This window comes from Hemibagrus wyckioides, linkage group LG24, assembly GCF_019097595.1.
Source record: "Hemibagrus wyckioides isolate EC202008001 linkage group LG24, SWU_Hwy_1.0, whole genome shotgun sequence".
In the NCBI taxonomy this organism is placed as follows: domain Eukaryota; kingdom Metazoa; phylum Chordata; class Actinopteri; order Siluriformes; family Bagridae; genus Hemibagrus; species Hemibagrus wyckioides.
In genome coordinates this window covers 15,362,283-15,372,455 of record NC_080733.1, presented here as the reverse complement: position 1 = coordinate 15,372,455, position 10,173 = coordinate 15,362,283, and the positions used below count along the sequence as shown (strand labels likewise).

The 10,173-nt window shown below is 38.4% G+C and overlaps 1 protein-coding gene across 2 annotated transcripts in view; it reads left to right on the top strand.

The window, feature by feature from the left end:
* Positions 1-10,173, top strand: part of col5a3a (collagen, type V, alpha 3a) — a 101,310-nt gene that overhangs the window by 71,649 nt on the left and 19,488 nt on the right. For both annotated transcript variants that reach the window (XM_058377480.1, XM_058377479.1), the window contains 14 exons: positions 2,826-2,879; positions 3,061-3,105; positions 3,391-3,444; positions 3,532-3,585; positions 3,680-3,733; positions 3,827-3,934; positions 4,098-4,187; positions 4,356-4,409; positions 5,409-5,516; positions 5,613-5,720; positions 6,228-6,281; positions 6,376-6,429; positions 6,759-6,866; positions 6,953-7,006. In XM_058377480.1, coding sequence (XP_058233463.1) covers positions 2,826-2,879; positions 3,061-3,105; positions 3,391-3,444; positions 3,532-3,585; positions 3,680-3,733; positions 3,827-3,934; positions 4,098-4,187; positions 4,356-4,409; positions 5,409-5,516; positions 5,613-5,720; positions 6,228-6,281; positions 6,376-6,429; positions 6,759-6,866; positions 6,953-7,006 — 999 coding nt within the window. The remainder of the gene's footprint in view (positions 1-2,825; positions 2,880-3,060; positions 3,106-3,390; positions 3,445-3,531; positions 3,586-3,679; positions 3,734-3,826; positions 3,935-4,097; positions 4,188-4,355; positions 4,410-5,408; positions 5,517-5,612; positions 5,721-6,227; positions 6,282-6,375; positions 6,430-6,758; positions 6,867-6,952; positions 7,007-10,173) is intronic.

Here is a 10,173-nt window from a genome sequence, read left to right as displayed (position 1 = left end):
ACAGTTCTTTCCACACTCAGAGCATGGCCAGTTTTCTCTTCATGGACGGCTTTGACATTGTTGAGACATTATTGACATTATTCAAACTCCAGATCATTTTCTTTTGCACCAGTCAGGAACCAACTTCAGACACTTACTATACTATACAATACTATACAATACTATACTATACTACACTACACTACACTACACTACACTATGCTATACACTACTCTGCACTATATTACATTACTCTATACTATACTATACTATACTATACTATACCATACTATATTACATTACTCTATACTATACTATACTATACTATACTATACCATACTATACTACACTACACTACACTATACTATACTACACTACACTATTACTACACTATACCATACTATACTACACTACACTACACTATACTATACTACACTACACTACACTATTACTACACTATACCATACTATACTACACTACACTATACTATACTATACTACACTACACTACACTACACTACACTATGCTATACACTACTCTGCACTATATTACATTACTCTATACTATACTATACCATACTATACTACACTACACTACACTATACTATACTATACTACACTACACTATTACTACACTATACCATACTATACTACACTACACTACACTATACTATACTACACTACACTACACTATTACTACACTATACCATACTATACTACACTACACTATACTATACTATACTACACTACACTACACTATTACTACACTATACCATACTATACTACACTACACTATTACTACACTATACTATACTATACAATACTACACTACACTGTACTATACTATACTACACTACACTATGCTATACACTACACTATACTATACTATACTATACTATACCATACTATACTACACTACACTACACTATACTATACTACACTACACTACACTACACTACACTACACTACACTATTACTACACTATACCATACTATACTACACTACACTACACTATACTATACTACACTACACTATTACTACACTATACTATACTATACAATACTACACTACACTGTACTATACTATACTATACTACACTACACTATACTATACCATACTATACTACACTACACTATACTATACTACACTACTCTACACTATACTACACTACACTATACTATACCATACTATACTATACTACACTACACTGTACTATACTATACTATACTACACTATGCTATACACTACACTATACTATACTACACTATACTATACCATACTATACTATACTACACTACACTGTACTATACTATACTATACTATACTATACTATACTATACTATACTATACTATACTATACTATTCTATACTATACTATACTACACTACACTATACTATACCATACTATACTACACTGTACTATACTACACTACACTATGCTATACACTACACTATACTATACTACACTACACTACACTACACTATACTATACCATAATATACTACACTGTACTATACTATACTACACTACACTATACTATACTACACTACTCTACACTATACTACACTACACTATGCTATACACTACACTATACTATACTATACTACACTACACTATACTATACCATACTATACTACACTGTACTATACTATACTACACTACTCTACACTACACTGTACTATACTATACTACACTACACTATACTATACTACACTACACTACACTACACTACACTATGACTACACTATACTATACCATACTATACTATACTACACTACACTGTACTATACTATACTACACTACACTATGCTATACACTATACTATACTATACTATACTACACTACACTATGCTATACACTACTCTGCACTATATTACATTACTCTATACTATACTATACTACACTACTCTACACTATACTATACTACACTATACTATACTATACTATACTATACTATACCATACTATACTATACTACACTGTACTATACTATACTACACTACACTACACTATTACTACACTATACTATACCATACTACACTACACTATACTATACTATACTATACTATACTATACTATACTATACTACACTACACTACACTGTACTATAGTATACTACACTACACTACACTATGCTATACACTACTCTGCACTATATTACACTACTCTACACTATACTATACTACACTACACTATGCTATACACTACACTATACTATACTATACTACACTAAACTACACTATACCATACTATACTATACTATACTACACTGTACTATACTATACTACACTACACTACACTATGCTATACACTACTCTGCACTATATTACATTACTCTATACTATACTATACTATACTATACTATACTATACTATACTATACTATACTATACTATACTATACTATACTATATTACACCACACTATGCTATACTACACTATGCTATACACTACTCTACACTATACTACACTATACTGCACTGCACTATGCTATATAGTACTCTACACTACAACTATACTACACTACACTACACTATATTACACTAGACTACACTATGCTATACACTACACTACACAATATATATTATACAATACTGTACATTAATTGGCATTCGTTACGATAAAAGAAGCTGCTTTGTACAGTTCTTTTGAAAATCCCACAAATATCCACCTCTACCACCCCAAACAAATTAAATTTCCCAAAAGTCATCATTAAATGGTAGAGCAAGCTGACTGATTAAATCTTAGCTGCTTTTAGTAAAACCTAAGAGCATTATTCTGAAACAGCACTGAATAAGGTCAAGCTGTGCACTGAGTAACTGATTAATGGCTACGTCACTTTGGCCGCAGGGGGCACGCGGAGGCCGAGGGCCACGAGGAGCTACAGGAGCCCCGGGAGCCAAGGTGAGGAAAATCGACACCTCTCTCTTAGTCTTGTTCATGTGTGGTTTGAATAATTCGTACACTACACTGCAACTCTATAAAAAATGTAGGAGCTGTGAAAATTTGATGAAGGCTGGCTTTCCAATAAAAATGTTCTGAATGCATGGTGAGTTCTTTCTGTTTCGTTCTTTTGTTCTGCTAGGGCTCGTCTGGCCACGACGGCCCACCGGGTCCCACTGGAGACAAGGTACATTTTCTCTATTAAAGAGTGTACTAAGGTTCCATACTTTTATTAATGCATTCTTACAGCAAATGTGCAATAATATAATGATCCAAGCTTCAGTTCAAAATTGCGAGGGTTTTGTTGTCTAATGGGAGTTAGACAGAATCTATTTTAGCTTGCTGTTTGTTAGCAGACTGTCAAGCACAGAATAACTTGTACTCCTCATGTCAGTGTAGAACAGCTCAAAGATTGGCAGTGTTAACTTCAAATGTGTTCATTTTTATTTTTTTCTCTGCTCTGTTGTTATAGGGTCCTCCAGGACCACAGGGACAGAACGGATATCCAGGACCCAAGGGACCAAATGTAGGCATTACACATCATTATAACAGCAGTGCTTTCTGTGGGGGGGTCATTGTGTTTCTGTTATAAGTTGTTGCTATCATTTTTTAGGGCCCTACAGGAAAGGATGGGTTGCCAGGTCATCCAGGCCAAAGGGGGGAGCCGGTGAGTTTGAATTCAGAATGGTTTTACCTGGCATAAATCAGCCTGGCTAATAATTGCTTTGGGAATTTGATGGACATCACATTTCTTCATGCAGGGATTCCAAGGAAAAACAGGACTACCAGGACCTGTCGGAGTGGTCGGACCACAGGTGAGGACACAATGGCCAAAAATAGGTGGCTTTTCCTACAATAAAATTAGTCATTTTCTATATTTAAGATTCATTTTGTATGGTTTCTTTTAGGGCAAGACTGGAGAGACTGGACCAAATGGGGACAGAGGTCACCCTGGGGCACCAGGACCTCCTGGAGAGCAAGGTCTACCTGGAACAGCAGGCAAAGAAGGTTCCAAGGTGAGTAAACACCACATAGTCATCATCATCACCGCTTATTTGCTTAGAAACAAGCCACATCCATCATTATTCCCAGGAAGTCTGGAAGATGTTCCTGATGGTATTCAACGAGGAAGTAAACTGTTGAAACAGAACAAACTTTTATGTGTTTTCTGGTTTCTAGGGTGATCCGGGCCCCATGGGGATTCCTGGAAAGAGTGGTCCTGGTGGGCGCCGTGGGTTTAGAGGCAGTCGAGGCATGCCAGGCTCCACGGTAAAACACACCTCAACTCATTTGATCTTGCATTCTCAGGCAGCAGAATTGGCAGTATGCACTATGTAGAGAACATTCTTGACAATACATAGCTGGAGCGCTGTAGGCAAACAGTGTTTCATGCTGTTTGAATTATTCACTGTGTTTGTGTTTTTTGTGGATTGTTAGGGTGCTGCAGGTTTGAAAGGTGAACAAGGACCTCCTGGTGCTGCAGGAGCAATTGTAAGTGCACTTTCAGATGGCAAAATTCAAAGTCAATAATGTCAGCAAGTCTGTAAAATGATGCCAGGGAGGACAACAGGAAGAGAAAATATTCTCAGCAATGGACAGTACAGAAGAGCAGGAACAGTTTCTACAATGATTTTTATTAAGGACAGCAGGATCATTGTCGAAAATTATGTGAAAGTGGACGTCATGAACAGTGTCTAGATGATTAATAGGAACAGTTTGTAAACCAATCAACAGGAACAGAAAGCAATGATGTCATGTCAGAGAGGACAGCAGGGACAGGGTCTAAAATGATGTCAGAGAGGACAGTAGGAACAGGGTCTAAAATGATGTCAGAGAGGACAGTAGGGACAGGGTCTAAAATGATGTCAGAGAGGACAGTAGGGACAGGGTCTAAAATGATGTCAGAGAGGACAGTAGGAATAAAATAATGTCAAAGAGGACAGTAGGATTAAAAGAATGTCAGAAAGGATAGTAGGGACAGGATCTAAATTTATGTCAGAGAGGACAGCAGGGACAGGGTCTAAAATGATGTCAGAGAGGACAGTAGGGACAGGGTCTAAAATGATGTCAGAGAGGACAGTAGGGACAGGGTCTAAAATGATGTCAGAGAGAACAGTAGGAATAAAATAATGTCAAAGAGGACAGTAGGATTAAAAGAATGTCAGAAAGGATAGTAGGGACAGGATCTAAATTTATGTCAGAGAGGACAGCAGGGACAGGGTCTAAAATGATGTCAGAGAGGACAGTAGGGACAGGGTCTAAAATGATGTCAGAGAGGCCAGTAGGGACAAGGTCTAAAATGATGTCAGAGTGGACAGTAGTGGTAGAATCTTAAATGTCAGAATGGACAGTAGGAACAGGGTTTAAAATGATGTCAGAGAGGACAGAAGAGAGGACAGGGCCTAAAATAATGTCTTAGAGGACAGAAAAGAGGACAGGGTCTAAAATGATGCACAGCAGGGACATTGATCCCACTACATCTTTTCACAGGGTGCTACTGGTGAGAGAGGGCCTTCTGGGCCGGCTGGTGGGATTGGTCTTCCTGGCCGTGCTGGAGGAGTCGGGTCTGCTGGACCAATGGGCGAGAAGGGAGAACCAGTAAGAACCAGACAGAACTTTTCCATACACACTTGGAGCATTCTGTTCAGGTCAGAGTGGTTTTTCAGTTCATGCTACATTGATTTTCTCCCACAGGGAGAGAAAGGACCTACAGGTCCTGCTGGGCAGGACGGAGAACCAGGGTCAGTCGGCCTACCAGGACCTGCTGGACCACCTGGTCCACCAGGGGAGGATGGTGATAAGGTGTGTGTATGGGGTACTTCTAGAATAATTGATAATGATAATGTGGTATACCAAATATGGAAACCAATCTCTCTTTTTTGGGATCAGAGAAAATACATAATTTTGTATTTATTGTATTAATAACATGCAATATTAGTAATGTGACATAACATTGTCATAAGCCCTTCATAACAGCTAAAACGTTTATAAAGGCATATTCCACTTGGGATTAGTTTTCATAAAGTTGGTCTTGTGCTGACATAACACATAACATCTGACATCCATTCATAAATTTTCTAACATGACTTTAATGTAAAAAATCTGGCTCACTTGACTCAAGTGTTTTTGTGTATATAGGTCCATAAACAGCAGCTTTAAGGCTTATGGTTTGCTTCTAACATAATATTTAGTAAATTTATCCTGGTCTGCCATGTCTATTTGTCAGACAATTTATTTTAAGGTTGTTTAATGTTTAATGATTTTAAGGTTGTTTAACTATTTTATAAACCTGTACACGGGTTTCTGTAGGGAGAAACTGGAGGTCCAGGCCAGAAAGGAAGCAAAGGAGACAAAGGAGAATCGGTAAGAATGACTTCATTTTAATGTGTGTGAAGTACTGATTCAATTTTTTCATAAGGAGAATGAAACTATCAGAACGTTTTTTCCTGTCTCTTAGGGACCTCCAGGACCAACAGGAAGTGTAGGACCTATTGGACCACCTGGGCTACTGGTACATCCACCATTATGATTACTGACTACTGCAAATGATATGTATTATAAATAATTGTAATATATAATAAAGTACGTGTTCTCTCTGTACCTATGGGGTTTCCTCCGGGTACACTGGTTTCCTCCCTCAGTCCAAGACATGTGTTGTAGGCTGATTGACAGCACACCTGTAGTGTGTGTGTGTGTATGTCCTCTTTTTGGTTGGCAAGTACAAATGAGAACAAATTATGTGACAAATGAATATACATCTGAACAGACCTTGGTTTCTTCCTCTGGTGAACTAAAAGCCAAACAGCTCAGCGGTTTAAAGTCAGAACTGAACTCTTTCAGGGTCTGGATGGGGAGCCAGGGCCCCGGGGCCAACAGGGGATGAACGGACAGAAAGGTGATGAAGGACCTCGAGGACTTGTAGGTGCCACCGGGCCACCAGGCCTGCAGGTAAAGAAATCCATCTGAATTTTCATGGCCTGCAGTCAGTGCAATTCAAACAGTGACTCTAATGACCCGTACCTTTGTGTGAACAGGGAATGCCTGGACCCCCGGGAGAGAAGGGAGAGAGCGGTCATGTTGGACCACTGGTAAAAATACAGTCTCTTTCTCCTCTGTTCTCTGATTAATGTTTTTATTCCTGTTTTAAAGGGAAATGAATCATGTAATGGACTGGCCCTGTGGTATGCCAATTTACAACATGTATATAACCTCCACCTTGTACCAGTTAATCAATAATGGGGCTTTTTTTTTTCTAAAATGACTTTTATATTGCTTATAATAATATAAGTTTATTATGGCTATTGCAGTCTTTAATCATATGGCTACATGAACCGTTCATTACACATAACATACACATACATAACCTTATTCCAACATGCCTTATTTGTCATACACACTGCTTGTCAAGTTGCCATAACACCTGAGTGAAGTGACATAAGGATGACTTAAGACAGCTAAGACAGCCAATACTACAGTCAATATAATTGTCACGCACATTAAAATTCTCTAATTTAGTGTGAGAGAAAGTACACATGTATTTACAGTGTCATAATGTTGTTACATAAGGCTCTTATAAACAGAGGCAAGCTGTCACATTATGTAACTTTGGCATACCAGTGAGTTATAAAGGCAGTTGTTGTAAACGTCTATGCTAACAACAAATTGACTCAGGTGTCGGGAATAAACACTAATAAAAATTCCAGTCTTTGTTACGAAGGGATCATGTAGGGTTCATGTAGCTTTATAAACACTGCCTTAACTTACAGTCCCACAGCAAATCATCACATTTCAGCAGTCGAAATAAATCATTTGTTTAGATGCAAAGCTCCAGTCTCTGTGGAGCCTCAGGATCTGTCAATCATAATGGATGTAAATTAATTAAGCTCCGCCTCTTACATTAGTATTCAGCTGGTCAAGTCTACACAATGTGGATACTTGTGTTATGAGGACAATCTGAGTATTTCTGTCCTTACATTTATTTTTATTTAACTGAATTGTTTATTAGAAATAATTATTAAACAGATTTATAGAGGTATGTTGAGCATATTCAGGATTTGGAACCAAAGGGGCGTGAGTCACGTTAAAAAAAAAAAAAAGAAAGAAAGAAAGAAAACACAAATCAAATGAAGTCTCTTAATGAGAGCCAGTATCTTAATGAGATCTAGAAGCAAAACAAATTAGCATGTTCAGTCAGAGGTAAATAAATTACCATATTCCTTAAAGAACTAATGTTTTTCCGGCCAGGTTTTAATTTGTAAACCTTCGGTAAAGGTTATCAGACATACCTTTTGGTGCTCATATGGTTCCAAAAATATAATTAGTTGTGGAAACCAAAATATCAGTGTAGATGTACAGTAATAGTGGACCACTGCTGTAATCACAGGAGGAACCCAGGATGTTCTCATGCTTATAAAGCAGAATTGATGGACAGTTAAGCATTTCATAAATGCTACCATGTCCCCAGTGTGTATGTGAGTGTTTAAATACCAGTGTGATGGTAGAAGCGAAATGGTACATAGGGATATGAAATGGAGGCTTTGCCTAAGTGTGTGATGGGTCTCTTAGGGAAAAGTGACATCAGCTAGAGAGAGAGAGGCATTGATGGTTAAGAGGAAGGCACTGTGACAGCTGTTAATCAGATTACCAGGAGCCTGGACCATCTAATGAGCATACTCCTTTGTGGCTGGCTTCACATGGCCCTGTCAGGCATGAAGGAATGCAAAAAGCAGTTTGACAAAAGTTGGTTTAGACAAAGTGCAGCAAAAATCAGAAGGCCAAACAAAACCAGAGCATCCTGCTGTGAAGTGTGTGCATGCTGGGGATCATTGGATTTTCCACCTCTCTTCTTGCAGAGTCAGTATCATTTTATTGAGTGTTAGATTTCAGTGTGTGCAGGCAGATGCTCCATGGACTACAGGCTTTATTGGGTGTGAGTTTCTGAGATTTGTAAAGGTTGGGGTTGGAATTGGGGATAAGGATTAGGATTGGAGTTAGGGCTGAGCATGGGGTTAGGATTATGATTTGCATTGGATTGTGGTTGGAAGAAGTTTTAAGGGTTGGGGTTCCAGTAAGTTTAGGATTGGTGTTAAGGTTGGGGTTAGGGTAGGGATTGTGGTTTGCATTAGGCTTAGATTTATGGTTAAGGTTGAAGGAAGGTTTAGAGGTAGTGATTTAGATTTAAGATTGGTGTTAAAGATTTGGGGTTGGGGTTAGGATTTACATTTATATTTATGATATTTGCCAGAGCGACTTATATACATCTCATTTATACAACCAAGCAGTTGTGGGTTAAGGTTCTTGCTCAAGGGCCTTGGGGTATTAGCTTGGCAGTAATGGGATCTATAGCTCAACGTCCTAACAACTGAGCTACCAGTCCCCTGATTAGGGTTTACAGTTATTGTTAATGGTTGGGTTTAGGTTTGAGGATGGGTTAAGTTCAGGATTTGGGTTAGGTTTAGGACTGAGATTGAATTAGGGTGAGTATGAATGGTTAGGTTTCAGGGTTTAGATTGGGTTATGGTTAGCATTGGGGTAGGGCTGGGTTTAGGGTTTGAGGTTAGGATTAGAGTCAGTACTAATGGGTGGCTTTAGTCAGTACCAATGTAAAGTCAATGCAAGTCAAGAGTGCATTTGTCATTTTGACCACAAATAGCTAATGCATATAGTACACAGTGAAATGAAACAACATTCCACCAGGACCCTGGTGCTACATTGGTTGGGTTTAGGATTGAGGTTGGGGATAGAGTCAGTTCTAATGGTTGGGTAATGATATGAGGTTGAGTTATGTTTAGGTTTAAGGTTGGGATAGAGTCAGTAGTAATGGTGGGGTAAAGGTTTAAGGTTAGGAAAGAGTCAGTAGTAATGGTTGGGTTTAAGTTTAAGGTTGGGTTAGAGTCAGTAGTAATGGTGGGGTAAAGGTTTAAGGTTAGGAAAGAGTCAGTAGTAATGGTTGGGTTTAAGTTTAAGGTTGGGTTAGAGTCAGTAGTAATGGTGGGGTAAAGGTTTAAGGTTAGGAAAGAGTCAGTAGTAATGGTTGGGTTTAAGTTTAAGGTTGGGTTAGAGTCAGTAGTAATGGTGGGGTAAAGGTTTAAGGTTAGGAAAGAGTCAGTAGTAATGGTTGGGTTTAAGTTTAAGGTTGGGTTAGAGTCAGTAGTAATGGTGGGGTAAAGGTTTAAGGTTAGGAAAGAGTCAGTAGTAATGGTTGGGTTTAAGTTTAAGGTTGGGTTAGAGTCAGTAGTGATGGTTGGATTTAAGT